The 19,701-nt window shown below is 39.1% G+C and overlaps 1 protein-coding gene across 4 annotated transcripts in view; it reads right to left on the bottom strand.

Moving 5' to 3' along the window:
• Positions 1-19,701, bottom strand: part of BEGAIN (brain enriched guanylate kinase associated) — a 152,905-nt gene that overhangs the window by 70,606 nt on the left and 62,598 nt on the right. For 2 of the 4 annotated variants that reach the window (XM_032981710.2, XM_032981708.2), the window contains exon 2: positions 5,328-5,417. The exons of the other annotated variants lie outside the window; for them this stretch is intronic. In XM_032981710.2, coding sequence (XP_032837601.1) covers positions 5,328-5,417 — 90 coding nt within the window. The remainder of the gene's footprint in view (positions 1-5,327; positions 5,418-19,701) is intronic. 4 annotated transcript variants of the gene reach the window in all.

The raw sequence follows: 19,701 nt of genomic DNA, 5'->3' as shown, positions 1-19,701 counted from the left end.
TGTGCTGGCTAGCCCAGCAGCGTGCTTGGTGAGGGGCTGCATGGGGACTGAGGAGCTGAGCCAGCCCTCTGAGGACTGATTTAATACTTCTGCTAACTTGATCTTGGATCTGGAGTCTTCAAAATATGATTCTGTTTCCTATTAATGAGATGACCACTTCTGCTTACGGGACTCTTTTGAGGTTAAATACTTGAGCGTAGTCAGGCTGGCTGTGTGCAATGAATGCAGTGCACAGCAAAAAAGCAGGAGCTTTGTGCCCAAATTCAAAGGTGACTAAAGCAGAGTGAAACAGTGGAAGCAGCAGAAGCTGTTACGATCTTTGTCTTCTTCCAAGCTGCCTCCCAGTGCCTCTGTTAGTCTCTTCCTAAAGTGTGCGGGGACTGATTGATTTAAGCTCTGGCAGGTAGGCTCTTGGAGTCAGTGGCTTAAATGCAAACCATTAGGTTCAGTAAGTGATCTTACTGAAGTTTGAATAAAGACTGCCCCTGTTCAATTTGGTTCTCTGTGTTGCTAGCAAATGAAGGGATGAACCGGTGGAAAATAAGGTTGCAAGAGATGGAAAAAAGCATCCAGTTCATGGAGGAATACATGTTTTCTGACTCATTCTCTAGAGGTAGGAAGAGTATGTTTATTTTCTCATGATAATAGTGGAGTCTGCTCATGTTCATGCCCTACTCCAAGTTGTCTGCATTTTCCAAATGTTGCCTAGTGCTCTGGACCACATCTGAAATGAGTCAGATGGTGAAACTGGGAGAGAAGGGAGTTAAATTCTGGCATGGCAAACTTCAGCCAGTATTCGTCCAAGAGAACAGAGACATAATGACCCTGACCATTCCTAGGGATGAAGTGATCTTCACATTGCTTACTGCTCAGATTCTGCTCTGACATGACTCTGGAAGAAGGATCAGCTCTGTAAGAGCCGCTGTTTTCTTGCATTCCAGAGGCTGGTATATTTGCAAGAAAACATTTAGCTAGAAGAAATGTTGAGTTACAATGTAAAGTGGCAGGGTATGAAAGGATAGGGAAAGCAGCAGAACAGGCTGACTGCAACAAATACTTCTTGCTGTAACAAAGGCTATTTGGAGGGGCTGCCTCACACAGAAAGTGATTTGAAGTTGTTGAACAGATGTTGCCTGCTTTTTAATGTCTGGCAGAGTCCTAGTAGTCTGCACTGCATCTCACTAGGGAATCCAGGCTACTAAGCAGTTATGAGAAAGGAGAAAAAAACCCAGTGAGGTATTGTGAAATTGAGGTAGCAAAATTAGAGGTAAACTTCAATTTATGATTTGGAAGCCAAAGAGAGCTCTCCAGGCGATTGAGCAAGCTGCCTTCAGTTGCAGCAGCTCTCCTTACAGCTTCGAGTGGCCAGCTTCTAGATTGCTTTGGTATGTAGTCACAGATAAGCACTCCCTCTGGAAATTACTGAAAACAGCCTGCCACATCAGCTCACAAGCTTCTAAAGTCATATTTTAATTGAATTATTAAACTTTTCTCACTTTTGCTTTTGTCTGTTTACTTTCCTGATTCATCTGGATCAAGCTGTGCTGGAACAGAAATGTGGTTTCTCCTGATTTGTGCTGTTTATTTGTAATAGGACATGTAATGAGGATGGGTGAAACCCGCTGCCCAGAAGCAAGCTAAAATTTATTTTACTCTTTCTATTAAAGGACTGAGGTTGGATGTGCAGTAGGGGAGTACTATAGAAATCTGCTTTAGTAATAAGGAAAGAATTTTGTTCCTGTTTCATTTGGTATAAAGCATCCAGATATAAATTGATGGACAGAGGTTATAATCTCTGCTCTCACCTTAGCTATTTCTTTCTCAATCTTTTTTTCTCTTTCCTTTGATTTGAAATTCATCTTTGTCTGGCTCAAGGGACTCATTTTGGTGGGCTGGCTTAGCACTTCCCATCAGAAAGTTTATGCTAAGCAGCTGAAAAAATTAAATGTACTTTTTTGGCTCCAGGACCAGTCAGACAGAATTACAGCTGGGACTGAGACTGGAGGGAGGAGGAACTTCAGATGCCACTGCTTTTTTCTTTTATAAGCAGTGTATATTAGCTTCTTTGCATAAATTACTGAATTAAAAATTTCTTTTCAATTATATCTGGACACAGTCAGATTCTGATCCTCTTTTGTGACAAAAGTCCTACAAGACAGAAGCTCTTGTTGTATCTCTAATGTGAGTCCATAGGTGCTTGCCTTTAAAAAAAATACCAATGCTTGCCAGATATTATTACCAAAGAGTATAGGAGATACTGCTGCTTTTGCTTAGAGTGAGGCACAACACTGACTTCTCAGACACTTTCAGTAGCCATTGGAGCAGTCAGTTCTACTGAAGTCTCTGTTCTTTATCATTTAGTTCCCCTATCACACACATCTCTATGACATTACTAAAGCAACATGCCACAGAGGTGAACTTTAGGGACTTTTTGGAAGTTTTTGTGGCAGTAGAATAGATCACGGGTTTGTTAACACAGGCAAACAAATTAAATAAATTAATCAATTGATTTAAAAAATTGATTAAATAATATTCCTTAGCCTGGACACACCAAAATTCTCATCTGTGCACATGTAATTTTGGTTATGAGGGAAACTACTAGTACACAAAGATTCACGTATAAGGTGTTGAACAGGAACAATGAGAGCTACTGGTTGTTATCTGAATGAACTTATTTTGCCAGAATATTTCAAGTTATTTTTAGTCTTCCTACGATAACAAATGATCCTCAACTCTTTGATCAAATTAATGTTATGGCAAAAGAAGAGAAGGAAAAAAAGAGAAAGGAATTGCCATCTGTCATCTTTGGCTAATTTTTCTGAGCCCTACCTTGTTTTATACACTGCACCACACTATTTTAGGACTTGTTAACTGAGAAGTCTTCTACTTTGCAAGAGTATAAATGAGTTGACCTCTAGCAAGTTCCCCACCGCTCAGCATGTTGTGCCATCATTTCATACAACCTTCCTCCTAACATAAGGTCACAATTTATTCGTTCAATCAGGTCTATTTCATCATGCTCCCTCAGCTGAACCAGCTTTTCAGTGTAAGAATCTGTTTTGTCGCCTTTTTTGTAGGTGTATGGGTAAGGAGAGGGAGAAGGATTGCATTTCTCCAAACTCCTGTTAGCAGCCCAGCATTTTGGCATTAGCTCTTCTGTAGTTTTTGGAGTGAGCCAGTAAATGAAAGAGCTCTCTGCAAGTGTGGAGGGACCAAATCAGGCAGCAGACATTCATCTGAAAAGATGTTTGCACTATTCATGTGAAAAGAAATACACAATGTGCTTCTTCAGAGGGGACCCAGGAGTCCTCTGTTTCTACCTGCTCTGCGGACACAGCACCCCAAAGAACCATGCAGAGTGAGGAAGCAGCTTCATTGCTACAGACTTGCCCAAAAATTCCTCTTGTGCCCTGAGATGTGTATTACCTAAACACAGACTACTTTTATTTATTTATTTATTTTCCTTATAAATGAATGACTTTAGCATTCTGGGTGAATTGAGACTTGGTTTTTTTAAATCTCTTGCTGAAAATTTTGTTGCTTTCTTATTAGTTTTTTAAAGGTTAAGGTGCATCAGGTTGGATAAAATAGAATCTATCCTCATTTTGTAAGTGCTGGCAGTTGTGATACTCGCTATCTTTTATTTTCACAAACAAATGTGGGGTTTTTTAGTTCCTTCAGCAAGCTCATGTTTTTCAATATAATTGGAAAGCAAGTTTTCAGATAAACTTTGAAGGTCTATATATGTTGAAACAGTGTGATTAAGATTTGAGTTAATCAATGAGAAAGGAACAAACAAACTTTCTGGTAATACTAAAAACTCCCTAAAAGTTTTGATCCTTGTGAGCTTTTTAAAAAGCAGGAAGGGAAATTAAAATTATCTTTCAATGGCTGTTTATTTTTTTTATGAAATGTCTAAATAGCCTGAGCTAAAAACCTGGTTTTGTGCATTTTAAGCTTTGCTGTACTTGGAGATTAGCTGTAGTACTGTCCTCCTTAAGAGTAAGATTATTTTCTTTTGAATGTAAGAACTACAAATGGACAGTGATGGTAGGAACAGAGATTATTTTTCTAGAGTGCCTTACAGAAAGGCTATTAAAAGTCATCCTAAGACTCTGAACTTCCCCACGGACATTCATTTAAAAGCACCACGTAAGATCAAACTCAGTGATTACACTGGATGTATGAATTTGTTTCAATTTTCAAAGACTTCCAAATATCCAATCAAATTGGAATCAGGGTCAAACATTTTGAAAAACAGTTTTATATGCCCTGATTATATTTTGCTTTACTGGTCATCTGGTTTTAACAAGGACAAGCAGCAGAGCAAAGCTATTTTTACATCAAGCTCATCTAAACCCAGGTAAGAGTAGAGTGCATGTGCAGAGCCCCAGGGGACTAAAAAAGAGGAATTCAAACCACTTTCCCAAGATTGCTGTTTTTTTTCACTCCACAGAGTGTAGAATGTGCCAAAAAACACTGAAAGAATCTCACTTATGCCTTTTCTACACTAGCAGCACTCAAGATGAAAATTCACACACATTATTCAAAGAAAATCAATAGATTGCAGGAAGATAATCTAAAGCGTATCTTGTCTTTATTTTTTTAATCTAATTAATTTCTTACTTTGAAATATATTTTAATATCTTGTATGTCATTGGAAATGATAGTATTGGTGAATGACATTTCTTCTACATACCTGCTACTTGAAATAAAGTTAAGCAAAAAAGAACGAAGAGAGAATTTAGGAGAAAAGCTGAAGGGAATCTAAGCAATATATAGAAAAATTAGTCATTACATAAACTTTTATTATGTGCTGCATAGGAATGTAAGCTAGAATCAGTCAAAACTCCTCCGTCCTTTCAACATCTCTGTACGTATAGCATTGAAAAAAATGCTTACTTCAGGAAACTGATGATTAATGTAAACTTGATAAAGGAGAGAATATATACATACCATCAATTAAGAAAGGTGGGTGAACTGCCCAGATAACTGTGGCATCAACCGTGAAATGCAATGCATCTGTAGTATAAAAACTACTCCATCAGAAAAAAAGTATTAACTAGTAGTAGGCAGCTGTGGATTTTGCAGCTTCTTAAAAACCTTTCAGTTTTTATACACATCAATAACCATTATTACAGGCTTGGCTGAGGCAAGCATCTAGAGTACTATTATAAACAGGTCTGCTGTTATTTCCCTAGTTCAGAAAACATAGCACAACTGAATGATGGGAGACTACAGACTGACGTGAAGAAATGATACATTTTTACAGACATCAGAAAGTTAGAAAGAAAGCATAACTTTACAAAACATCACTTATTAGTTACCTGTCCCAGAGAGTAGGTGAAGATTTTGCGAGCCTGCCCTGGAGAATTCTAGGTTGCCATAGGCAGGTTGGCACCCAGGAATTTCGTACCCTGCAGCATGAATAGAGGATAAACCATGGCTAGGTATGGCTCACAAGACATACGAGTGATAACCTAGCTAGATTTGCTGCATATTAGTAGGCTATGACATAATTTGGTACTAATTATTATTCAGGATATATTACTTTAAAGCAGTATTAAAACTACAAAAAAAGGTGATGTATTAAGCACAGACATTTAGTGATTTTCTTGTATAACTGCTGTAGGTCAGAATAAACATTTATAATTGACCTTATTATGACTGTAAACAGGTGCAACTCCATCTATTTTACTGGAGAAGCATTTGGTTTCAAGATTTATGAATCAATCTCTTATATTTTTACATTGTAAAAACATCAGATTAAACAAATTTATGCTCCATTGAAAGAGGGTTCACAAAATTCCTTCTGAGCACCATAGTGAGACCATGTTTAACAGTGTTAATTAAATCTGGGCTGAGGTCCAGGTTCCACATACCAGGTTCCATGCACATCTACCATCAGCAGAACAATAGCTGCAAAATATTTGCTGGAAATGTAATGCACAAAGAGAAGCAATCTGAACTAGCGATATAAGCTATGAACAACACACAGCAAAAGCAGATACAGAGCCCAGGAGAAGGCCAACGAAGCAGGAAAATTTGCAATGAGAGAAGTTGCCCGACATTAGCATCAAGCAATGCTGGCAGGATTCAAAACACTCTGTTCAGTCCTTAGTCAAGCAAATCCTCACTCAAGTCAAAGGTGGTTTTTCCTGAGTAAAATCTTAGTAAGGACTACAGTATCTGGCCATTCAGAATACCTCATACAGTATTGCTGTGTTCCTTTGTAACATCAGAATTGCAACATAACATGTCTTGAACGATCAACTCAATAAAAGATCAGTTTTTCCTCACTCAAGCATGTTCATATTTATGAACCAGAATATTTGCATGAGCTTTCTCTGTGGTCAGTGATCAATACACATGCAGAAAATCCTACCTTCCAGTATTTGCCATCAATTACCAGTGGGTACTGCATAGTAGGGACCTTCTGGACCGTGAACTCATTTTTACATGCGGGATGCATTCCAGGAGCAATAGCTGTGCTATAGAGAGCAGCAGAGAACTTCAGTGTTTATAGGAAAGGAGAACTCTACTGAGTCTCTTGCCACTGCTGTAAATCCACCTTGGGATAGGCTTCATGTCACGAACTACTGGCAGCAAGATGCTGCTCTTTAAGGCACTCTGAGGAAAAGCACTAAGTGAATTCCAGCATGTTTCTGTAGTTGTTCACTGAATAAGGAAGGAATATTGAAGTATATTTTAAGTTCTTCTGTACCAGACTTGGATTAAATATGTTAAGACACCCAGGGATGACAGAAAAAATGAGATGGCCTGAGGTTTAGGTGTTGTCATCACATGAATTTACAGCAATATTAGCTTTAAAATCAAAGTGGAGGGGAGAATAAATCTCTGCAAACTGTAATACCTCAGTGTTGTCGGTTCTTCATTGAACTGTCAGTATTACTTTGGATTATGTAACTCTTAGAGATCTTCTGATGTTCTCAAACTGCAAATCTCATAATCAATAAGTGTGTATTTAACATATACCAGTTCTGTGATACTTCACTATGTGTTTTCATTCTCAACTATGGGTGTCAGAACAGCTCATTGTAGGACTACAGACTTGAAAGTGGTCTCTACATGGCTTTCCATTTTGTATCTGCATATTTGTAGGTACAAAATTGTAAACTGCTCCTAAAAATCAGGTCTTTGAAATCTTGATTTTGAAGAAAATCAGTGACTTCAGACAGGTTTTTCCAGAACTAGTAGAGATTTTTCAAACCAGTGCATTTTGCATATTTCTCTGTACTTCACTGTGAAACACTCCATAGCAGTTTTCTAATGAAGTAACAAAATTGAAAACTCTGAGATGGATGAAATGAAAACATTGGTCTTTTCAGGCCCACAAAATTAATTAAATTGGGTCTCTTGGAGCAAAGAAGCCATTTGAGCAGGGAGAAATCTCTGCTGTCTTCAGATCCCTTACCAGCTCTCTTCCGTGTAGTCTTAATCTAACCTATCTCATACCTTTAGTGATATATAGCAAATAGCTTTGCTATAGATAATCTTGACAAAACATTTTAAGGCCATGAGGTTGTGAAATGTTTTGACAGAGGGGAGGGGTGTGAATTACACTTTAGCTTTTTGTTCACTATTTTTCCTGACATCTTTTCATTTGTAAATCCTGTGTAATTGCTCCATAAATTAGCTAGTGCAGAGAAAAGCTCTCTGCTCTAAGTGTGGTGGGTCTTTCAAAGGCTCCCCAAAGGGATTTAATAACATCCTATCTCAGATAATCAATGTCAGTTGTAGTCAGTCTAATCGCATTCTCATGTGCAATGTTGAAAAATAATTAGTAACTGTAAGACTTATTTATTTGCCTGATATACAAACATAAAAATTAATTTGTCAGCTTCTGCAGTTTACATGGGATATTGTTCTTTTCGTTGGCAAATCAGAAATCAGCAAAACATACATACATTTTTGTCTAAAGCAACTGTAAATTTTAAAAGAAATGAAATGGAAAAAGCTCCCAGTTCTGTTACTGTGTTGTTTCCTTTCTGAAACTAAACTTGTAAGAAACTTGTATGTACTGAAAATAATAAACAAGCCTTTTTAAAAAGAATATTATGTAGTCACAATATAGTAATAGTAGTTTACTACAGGAAAAATATCAGTCCCCAAAGCCTGATGATAAAGCATTTCAGATTATAAAATTTTTAAATGACTTTTTATTATGCCAAAGCATGATAAAGTAACTCACTGTCCTCTTCTTTCTACAGAGCTTCCATTATCCCTCACTGATGTGATTGAGACCGACTCCAGTCTCAAGTGAGGTTCGAATTTGGGCACACTCTTGTAATAGTCTGTGTTTCCTTGTCTTGTCCTAGAACATGCAGTATGCTACTTCAAATATTGTCTGTGGCTCATCTGACAGTAATCACAGATGATACTTACAGACCTATAGTCCATTTGAAAAATAAAAAAAAAAAGAGAAGGTGGATTTCTCGGTGAAACATCATCAAAACTTTATTTCATTGTCTAGAGAAGAACAACAACTCATCAGTTTTGGTGTCAGATGGTGATTGATACACTGTGCCTGGAGTAGACTCATACAGACTGCTTTGTCTATTTAAGGAATACTGTTATGAGAGAAGTAAACACAATTCCCCTTATGCTTCCCTCTCCATCTTTCATAGGTGAACAAAATTTGTAGCATCTAATACGTATAAAGATCTCTGGTTCATGTACTACTCCTCAGAAATGCTGCCCTTTGTATGGTAGGTGTATTGGGTTTGCATGATGACGTTTTGGTAGCAGGGGGGCTACAGGGGTGGCTTCTGTGAGAAGCTGCTAGAAGCTTGCTTCCCCCATGTCCCATAGAGTCAATACCAGCTTGTTCCAAGATGGATTTGCTGCTGTCCAAGGCCCATTAGTGACGGTGGTAGTGCCTCGGGGATAACGTATTTAAGGAGGGGGAAAAAATGCTGTGCAACAGCAACCAGAAGAGGGTGAGAATATGTGAGAGACACAGCTCTGCAGACACCCAAGTCAGTGAAGAAGGAGGGGGAGGAGGTGCTCCAGGCTGTGGAGCAGGAATACCCCTGCAGCCTGTGGTGAAGACCATGGTGAAGACCATGGTAAGGCAGGCTGTGCCCCTTCAGCCCACGGAAGACCCCATGCCAGAGCAGGTATATGTATCTGAAGGAGGCTGTGACCCCGTGGGAAGCCTGTGCTGGAGCAGGACCTGTGGCCCCGGGAAGAGAGGAGGCCACATTGGAGCAGGTTTGCTGGCAGGGCTTGTGACACTGTGGGGGACCCACGCTGGAGCAGCCTGTTCCTGAGGGACTTCACCCCGTTGAAGGGACCCACGCTGAAGCAGTTTGTGAAGAACTGCAGCCTGTGGGAAGGACTCATGTTGGAGAAGTTCATGGAGGACCGTCTCCCATGGGAGGGACCCCATGTTGGAGCAGGGGAAGGGTGTGAGAAACCCTCATCCTGAGGAGGAAGAAGCAGCAGGAAAAACGTGTGATGAACTGACCACAACCCCCATTCCCATCCCCCTGTGCTGCTGAGTGGGAGGAGGTAGAAAAATCACGAGTAAAGTTAAGCCTGGGAAGAAGGGAGGAGTGGGGGGAAAGTGTTTTTTAAGATTTGCTTTTATTTCTTGTTATACTATTATGACTTGATTGGTAATAAATTAAACTAATTTTCAAATGTTGAGTCTGTTTTGCCCATGATGGTAGTCAGTGGGTGATCTCTCCGTGTCCTCATCTAGAAGTCTTTCATTGTATTCTCTCTCCCCTGTTCAGCTGAGGAGGGGAGTGATAGAGTTGCTTTAGTGGGCACATGGCATCCAGCCAGGGTCAACCAATCACAGTAGGATACACATGATTATTTTACAAATGCCAATGCAAATCTGAATGATTTTTCTGAAATAATCTGTTTTTCAGGAGTTGAATAATTTAATGGTTGCTCCACCTGTGAGTGGAGGACCTTGTGAATAGACTTTAGCAGTCTCAAAGCAAAAGCCACCCCAAATCTTGCATCTGTTATAACGAGAAGGATTTTCTGTAGAGCAAGAAAGAATATGTACTGATCTGATTCTAGCTTAAACTCAGTGCTCTTTAAAACCCAAAGAAGATTTGAAAGTCACCTCTAAACTGGGTTGTGCTATTATGATTTCTGTACTTGCCCAATTTAGCCCTATTTTACCCCAGTATGAAGAAGTTAAGCACAGATCCACTATTTTTACTTTTATTAACACCATGCAGCTATTTTAAGAGCATGCTTTCATAAACACTAATAAACCCAGATGAAACATTGACAGAGGAATGTGGAAGAACCAGAGGGACACCTTGGAACATACTTTCATGACTCTTCCTCCACATCCCATCCTCATTGAATAGGCACGTGGCAGTGATGCTGATTTAGCATCACAGACTTGCAAGATACTGTCAGCTGTGCTTGCTACCTACTTTCCTAACAGTCATGCCAATGTAGGTAACTGGATGTCATCTCCACAGAACAAAGACTGGAGGTAATAAAAACGTCAAACTATCCATTTTCTGTGAGGGGGTGGCAGTTCTATTCCTGGAATTATCCAGAACTATCTCTGACCACAGCATTAAATAATGTAAAAGTGCTGCAGGGACTGCAACAATATATCTTAATGAATGTTTTAATTATAATTCCCTAATTGAAAAACAGGATCCCATGGAACTGTGCCTTCCCCCGGTTGGGGTAATCTGCAGGGACTTGATCAGTAGCTCCACAGTGCGGATGCAGATGCTCACAGAGTGCCTGGAAATATAAAGAGGCTGGGAATGTCCATCAAGCAGAAAAGGGAGGAACATGAGGACACCTGTTATCCATGAAGTTAATACCTATTTTCTGACAGTATAAGAACCCAGAGATGTTGCTCTGCCAGCTCAGTTTAACACAGTTTAGGAGAGGATTTTTCACTGGCAAAAGGCCTGCTGGCTTGGGCACCTCTCAGTATCTTTCTGACCAGGCACAAAAATCTTCCCTTTTTCCTTATCCCACTTCTTGTCTGTTTTGCCCCATTCTTCTAACAAGCTCTTGCCGTGGCTTTTCTTCATCTCCAGCTTTTCCCATCTGTGCAATGCCCATCTAATATGTTTCTGGCATGACCACTGGCTCCTCTTGGTGCATCAGCTGCTACAAAGCTGAAGGTGAAAGACCACCTACCTGTCCCCTCTTGGGAAGCCAGACACTACAGCAAGCTTTGTCTGTCAGGAAGAGTTAGGGAGGAAGTCTTGTTCAGTCTTGAAACTCTGGGATCAAGAACACTTAACTGAGATTGAACCTATGTGAGATTTAGTTGCCCAACTAATATGTCTCTGTTAAACAGCCATGATCCTTTTTTTCCAGTGCTTTTGAAGTGTTCAACTTTGAATGTTTATAAAAATATTATAGCACAAATTCTTGACAATCTGGAAGGCTCCTTGGAGTATTTTAGGTCCAGGATCCAAAGCAGGCAAGTTGAGGACTTCTTAATTAAAAAAAACATTGGCTATTCTTTTTGTTATGAGTAAACCCACATTTTTTTCCCTAGTTATATTTTCAGAAATGTCTAAGGCATTTTAACATAAAAATATGGCATGCATCATTCCAATTGATATACTTACAATTTTGCAAAACATTAAGCAATCTGTCAGTGGAAAATTTTGGGTGACCTCAGCGATTGGTAATGCTACTGGGTCATCATATCTACCTTACCTAGCTATTTATCTATCTATATTTATTGAACCATGTGGGCAGCCTTTTCTGGAGTAAATGTGTGTATATGCACACACACATGTACGTCTATGTACATATTTTAAATGCAGTATTTTCAGAAAATGTATTGGTTAAATAGTATAGAAAGCCTTTAGAGTTAAACTTCAATTCTCAGACTATAAATACATGAATGAATAATTATCACTCTATTAGGCATGTTGACAGAGCAGTTGTGGTAGGATTGGAGCTACTTGCAATGTTTGATTTTGTTAGTTGATGACCTCAAATACTTGTGTAGCCAAACCACAAATTATGTTTTGTTCAGACAGAAGGCAGCTGGTTCAGTACAGGTGTATCAACAAAATGTAATGATTTATGCCTAAATGAGTTAATGAACTTCCTGTTCTCAAAATGCTAAGATGCCATACCCTCTGTGAATAAAGGCACAGAAGACCTGAGCTAATAAGTTTTTACATAAATTTCTAATAATTAACAACTGGTTTAAGCTCTCAAAAGAATCTGTGGAAACACACCACATTTTTCCAAAGTTTTGTTAACTTAATTGCATTAACTGGGTACTCCAGTTTGCATATGAATATCCATCACTCTCTCGAATCTAGTTAGGTATTACAAAATCCAAGACTGGGTGAAGCTTTGCAGGCTTGGCAATCACTTCTCTTGGTATCACTGTAGCATTTTACTATGGATATACAACTTCATATTTTCTCAGTCTTTAAATGCATGAAATATATTAACTGATCTGAAATTTAACAGCTGGCTGGGAACAATTTTACTGGTGATTAGATCTGGGGGAAGAGAAACAGGTGCAGAAACACTACCTCCTGCAACTATGGAAAAATATGATAAGAATTAGTCATTCAGTATCTGCATGGAAATAATCATAAAATGTTAATAATATTTCATTTTGAGTCTCCTACTTGGGAAACTGGTCATCTGCATATTGTGAAAAGCATTAGCTAGCTTTAATGTCTTGCAGCTTATGAACTATTGCTATAAAATAAAAAAGTCACAATTTTCAGGGTTATAGATCATCTTTGCAATGTAATTCAATGACAGTTGATAGTTTGTTTACTGGTTAAATATATTTTGTTATTTCCTGTGGGAAGCAATAATCATAACCACAACCACATTGTATAGGTGCCAAAATATACGTGTTGTCTGTAGACATTTCTCATTGGAACTATACTTGTTTATATGTTTTATATGTCTCATGAAGTTTCAGTATTAATAATAGCTCTCCAATGCTGTCAGTGATAACATCCAACAGCTTCTCTGAGGCATTTATTTTGATGCTGAGCTTTTGTATAATGGCAGAACTAATTTTTCATGAGGAATGGTTTTCCACATGCAGGAAAACAAATATCAGACTGACCTAAGGGCTGTCCTTTCCTCCATTTCCATTGGGTTCTTTTCTTCAGCTAGCTGAATAAGTGTTATTTCTAATGTAATTAGACCATCGTGAACCATTTCCTCCCTACTTTATCGTAAATGCTTTGCTCTGGTGTCTCAGCAGCAGATCCATTTTTATGGTTTGACTTCAGGCTATCTTTACAAAACTCTAGCTGCCCTCTCTGAGTGCACTTAACAAAGCTTTGTTTCAACATGGAGAACATTATGGGGTAGCTGGCAGTAAGCATCTGGCCAAGAAGACTTCTATGTCCAGAAGTGAATTTTTGTGAATCTTAATGAGACAAATTTGGAAAGATATTTTGGTTTCTTATTATGGAATATTAGGACACTTAAGATATCAGCATAAATTAGTAATACATTAAAAGCTACCTCCTAAGTCCTTTATTGCCAGTGTAATTCTCCCTTTTTCTCATTCTTCTACAGTCTTCCTTGGAGCCTCTAAGTTTGGAAGCTTTAATTAATCACTGACTCATTTTGTCATCTAGGAATGGACTATGTAAGAGGACTTTTCTAAATATATGTATGTATTTACTGCAGACATCAACTGTGCTTGTATTTATATTTCATACCTTTTCCAAAATCTGCTATGATGTTTTTAAGTAGGCATGTGAATGTGTGAATAAAATCATACTGAATATAGAGTAGGATTAACTTTACTTAGAATAGCAGCTCTTTTGTGCAAAGACTGGTCTGTGCTTGCATAGTTCCAGCAATCCATGCCTGATGCCTCCAGAGAATCTGAAAGAACTAATAATTACAAGACATCTCTTTAAAATGTCACATTTTACATGGTAAGTAATAATAAAGCTAACTAAAAGTTAGCTAAATAAAGCTAACAATTACGACTGAAATATACTCCTTTCACCCCAAAGAAATATCCTAAATTATATCTGATAGATCAATAACTTTCTTTTACTTACGGATACATAGGCTAAAGATCTGTTTTATAAACAGCTCCAGTGAACTATCATGTGAGGTGTTTCAGCAAGAGAGGGAAGGGCTGGTATGCTGGGGGAAGGGCACCGATGTCTCTCTGGGAACACTATGCAGAATCTCAGTCACCCCTTTTCAAGAGAGGGATTCAGTCTTGAAGAGATGCACAGAAGAGTCTTTTTCTGAGACTTAACAAGTACCTTAGAAAACAAACTCAAAATCAAAGTTGGTCTAGATCAGTCCAAGAAAAGAAAGACTGAGTGGGGATATGGCTGCAATTTTAAACATAACAGGGAGTGGGGAAAAATTATTTCCTCTAAAGAAAAGCAATGGCTTATGAAGAAAGTGAACAGAACTGATTGATTACATTTTCTTCTGGAAATTATAAAACTTTTAATGATGGAATAACGTGATTCTGGAACAGCCTTCCAATAAGAGTAGCAGATAAAAACCACTTAGATGATAGAGCATCTGGTTGCCTGTAACTGCAGATTACTGTTCCAAAATGTCCAGGTTCCTAAACGTCTTTTTTTCCTAAATTGCTTTTTCACAAAAAGGCTATTGTCAATATATTTATTCTAACAATAGATCTCAGCCTTTCAAAATCTTACTCCCTTCAGTGTTCAGTGACATTCAAGTAAATTGGTACTTGTGGGAGAGCAGAACCCACCAGTTCAGTACTGCCAATGATGGGAGTCAGAAATGGAAGACAGCTCATTGAGAAAGCCAGTTCTACCTTTCAGAACCTGATGCAGTTAATGAATTTGTAATTTGATCCCTCCTAGCAATGCAGTTATCAGCCAAACTTTCACGTGTTTACAATACAAATGCACTGCAATGGAGCAGTTGTATTTTCTATTGAGAATATTATGATTACAGAGATAATAGCTAGAGAAATATTCCCAGGAGATGCTTCCAGGCAGTTTTAAATCAATAGAAATAATAAGTATTTTACATCTCTTCAGATTTTACTTCTACTTTGTCTAGCTAACACTTTTACCCCTGAAGAGCATGGGTGCTTTCACTACAGATAGATTTCTATGTTCCTTTTGCTGAGAAAATTAAGCACCGAGTGATCTGCTTCAGAAATATGATCACTGGAGGATCGGTAAATACGCATATGAACAACTGCCCTAGACTACAGTCTGAGCTATTTCTGTGTTATAGTTTTATAGGTTAGAAGAAAGAATTAATTAAAAAAAAGAGTCTAGATTTCAGTTCAGAAATTGTTTTTCTGTCTGCTCAGAAACCCCATTGAGTCCTCCTCTCCTGCCTGCCACCATAGATTTAGATTATTTTTGCTAAATTCTGCTCTTAGTGAACAAGTTATTCACTGCTGACTGTACCTCTGATGAAATAATTCAATGGAATTGCCTGGGCTTGTTGGCATGGAGTTTATCCCTTGTATATCCACACAGGTTCTCTCAGTCTGTTTTGCACTCCGTAGGGCTATTTGAAATTGATTCCTTCTAGTTTTATGTGTCTTCCATTATAAAGGACAGACTTTCTGTTGTCTTAGGGTATAGTACATTTATTTTGAACACACTTGTCCATGCCAGGCACTGTTACATTGGACTCTTGGGTACATCAAATAAACAACATGGCTCCGAGCATAGAGAAAATCAGCTCACTTCTCTGTCACTTGGTTTGCTCTCCTACCTTTTTCCCCTCCCATCCATTTAAAGTATGAGTTCACTGAGGGAGATTTCTGAGGGATGGCAGTCTTTGAAATGTATTAAGAACATCCCAATACTCTCAGATTTGTTTGGGGTTAAATTTCAGGTTAGCTAATGCAAAGATTTGAAAATTATTTCATTATCCTGAAGACCATTTTAAACCAAACAAATATCAATGAAAAGGTTGAATCCAGAATAATTCAGGAACCAGAGCAGGCTCAGAGGTAAAGAAAATGCAGAATTTCACCAGCCCTTGGATGAATGCTGGCAAGGAAGACGTCAGCACTGGGATGAAGAAGCAGACATTATGCAGAGCAGGGGACCATGACTGCTGCTTCTGCAAGAGGGACGAGCAAGATTTTTTAGCCTACTCACAGCATCCTTTCCTTTGGCAGTAGCAGTGGCAGGTCTCTGGCAGAGGCAAAGCAGGCAGCTGCCCCAGTAGCTGTATACTTTGTCTGTGTCTAGAGCTGGCTCTGAAAATCCCATTCCATTTATTTCAGGGCTTGAATCATATACTACACCTGGCACAAGGCCCATTCTATGCTTTGAAAATGCTTTGGGGAAAAAAAAAAAAAAGTGCTGGAAAACAAAATTGCCAGGTGTGAGCAATCAGAGCACAATTAAATCTATTATGAATGGAATGAAATATCTCCATAAAACCAATATTAGCTGTTGTGGAACATGTCCCATTTAGTAATTAAAAAAGGTATACGTTCAGGTGAGTCTTATTACTGCTTGGCTAACTCATGTCATATGCTTCTTCATGCTTTCTTTTGCCAGAACTAGCTGTGTTGCAGAAAACAGACTCAGTCTTCATCCAGATGCACACCAGTGAGTCACGGGCACAAGATTGCTTTATTCATTATAGACAATGTCTGACTGTGATAACAGCAAAGTAACATATACTTTTAAAACTAGAGAGATATAAACGCAGAATGTATAATTGTGAGAATTCAATGACATGAAGTACACCTCTCAAAGGGAGGTCATTGAGGACTAAAGGTGAGACAGGCTCCAAAGTAATACTTTGCTGAAGTGCAGGTCCTGCTTTTAAGACATGAATACAGAAAAGTTATTCTCTCTATCCAGTCTCACAGGCGCTTACATCTGGGATTCTGGAGTGCCCTGGGACAGACACCGAGCTGCCTTGGGCTGAGCAGCTGGGCTCCCCAGCACTGCTGGGATTTCTCTGCAGGGCAAGAGATATGGGCCCATGGAGAAGCTTGATCCATTCACAGTGTTTCAAATACACCTGACCCATAGGGGTGGGCAGTACAGAGTTAGCACAGTGCCCAGCAGCTGTGATCTCTTTTTTTAAGGGCCTAGTGATGACGGTATATATTGCACACTTTTGGTGATTTGAGCAAGGAGCACTGATTTGTTTCAATTTCAGAGACTTCAGTCCTGTTTCTAATTTTTCTCAACATATACCCTTGCTAGGTGGCTATTGGCACAGGTTTCCATGCCTTCCATTGGAACCTGGCAGTGGATAACCAGGAATGCAAAGTCATGAAGCCAGCAAGGAAGAAAATAAAAATAATCAGTTCTGTAGCTCCTGTTTTCCTGACTATATGTTATTTCTCTCTTTCTTCAGCTGTTTAAGGACTCAGGGCTCCTTATTCAGGTGGTCTGAAAGTCCCTTCTGGACACAGAGATCTACTCTTGAGGCAATGCAGTGCCTGTATTTTGTACCCAGAATATGATTTGACTCAGACTCCAGAAGAGCAAACATGCATGACTTTAGGTGCAGTATGTTAATCCTAACTAGGCTGTGCAAATAATTGGAATTTTAATACATTCCTTTGTATTTATCTGCCAAGTGCAACTGATGGATAATTGGGCCTGAGGTCTGTAACAGTGTTAACTTGTTATGGTACAAACATGGAAACCAGAAGGTCTGATCTAGTAGCTGATCCCCTCAAACAAAACAAAAATGTACAGGAAGCCAGGGAGGCAGAATTTCCAGTAAGATAGTGGGATCCAGACAGATGGAAATCTGGTTCCTACTTGTGCAAGCTTTACTGGCCATAAGTATTTAGAAACAAATTATCATCTCAGCCAAAGGATAGCATTATAGTACCTCCTCAATGTATACTGAGGCTCTAGGACAGTCCTGAAGGATTTGGAAGAGTATCATGTGGCCCATATAGGCAAATCTTTCAGGGATGTAGAGGTCAAATGAGCTTGTTAATATTCCCTTTACTCTCATGTAATCTGAATCCTCTAATTTTCCCACAGTCCCTGCTAAAAGGTATCATCTGCCAGAAATGTGCTACTGCTTAGTAGATGAGTAATGGGTTTTGTCTCTGCAAAATACCAGCTTCAGGCTCCTTCTAGTTCCAGACCAGAGCTGCAGCCTCTTGGCTCCTACAAATGTAGAAGGTATTGAATTAAACCAGGGTAGATTAAAGGGTTGTCTCTGGGTAAAAGAACTAGTTTGCTTGACTTTTGAACTGGGGAAAGCATCATGCCTGATAAACAGAGACCACAGCTCAGCTAATGAAAATGAGAGGGACTGGGTAACACTTGATGAGCAGGTAAGCAGTCATCCCCCACCCCAATCAGCTGGGTGGTATTTGCAGAAGCTGGTGACTACTTAATAATGTTAAAGTCTGCAAAGGACACCTGGGAAAGTGAGATGAGAGAGGAAGTATTTGTGGGAGAAAAAAACACTGAATAAGTTGAATGATCCTATAGTCATGTTTAAGGTAGCCCAGGTGTGAAAACAATAGAATCAATTATTAGATAGTTGATTCAGAACAGTTTGGGTTTTCTTTTTGCTGTGATGTGTTCTCTTTACTTTATAGAAAGAGAATTTGGGGAGCTGAAGGGCTACCTCCCCTCAGATTCTTTGGTCTTGCTTGTACAACACTCATTCCTAACATCCCTGTGTTTTCCTCTGCATAATGAGAACTGAGAGGATAAAATTAAGAGAGGTTTAACTTTCCCATGTCCTTGTATTGCATATGTACAGGACAAGATCACAGAAAGGGCTGAAATTTCTGTTCTGTCTGAGCAGTAGTTATTCTGCAGGAAGGATGACAACCTTGACTATCACCAGAGGCTGCTCTGACTCATTCCTAACCGCTGCACCATTGCAACTCGTGAACATCTGAGCTCTTGGTTTTAGAATTCAGAATTTTTTTACAACATATTTTTCTCTATTTCTCTGCCTTTGAGCACAGATAAACAGTGCATCTTGCTAGTTATTTCAGCAGCTGCTGGTCCCTTTCTCTCAATCTATCCATCCTCTTTTGGAAAGAAGCTGCACTATTCTTTTGCTATTGGAAGGCTTATTCTTGACCCTGTCAGCTATTTTACACCCTGAGATGAGCAGTTTTCCTGAACTGATACAGGAGTATACAGTTAAGGCCTTTATAGCTTGGTCTGACAGAATTTTTTTCTTCCTGACTCTTCCTCCTTTGCAAAGTGTATTTATTTCAGCATCATCTCTGAACTTCTACTGACAACTACCTCTTTGTTGAGAAGTGACATCCTTTCACGGTCTAATGCCCAGTGTCTTGTTCCTGTCTTGTTTTCATGTAATCTACTTTTAACAGCTCCAGACATGTTGGCAGGAGGGCTGAAGCATACTCACTATCTGTATTTCTTGGCCTTTTTCTGATAAGACTTAAAGTTCCTCTCAAAAGGGAAGGGCAATGCAAAATTGTGCTCTCTATTTCCTTTGCTATGTTCAAGTGCAACAGGAATGGCAGTTCCTGCACTCCTGGGAATACAGGCATGACAAATTTTTGCATAGCAAGAGGGTTGATGGGTATAGGCCCAGCCCTGTCTTCTGCCTGTGTCAGTGTCCAACATCTAGGAGAGCTCTATGAGTGTCTAGCAATGAAGTTCCACAATTTCTTTTTCATAGGATTTGTCTTAAAGGCACATTTTGATACTTTAGGATGAATTTCTACCCTGGTGAAACTAATGTGGAGCCAGTGGGAATTTGGGTTTGAGTTTC

This window comes from Tyto alba, unplaced genomic scaffold, assembly GCF_018691265.1.
Source record: "Tyto alba isolate M040663 unplaced genomic scaffold, T.alba_DEE_v4.0 Super-Scaffold_29, whole genome shotgun sequence".
NCBI classification, from domain to species: domain Eukaryota; kingdom Metazoa; phylum Chordata; class Aves; order Strigiformes; family Tytonidae; genus Tyto; species Tyto alba.
This window is presented reverse-complemented; position numbering and strand designations above follow the sequence as displayed.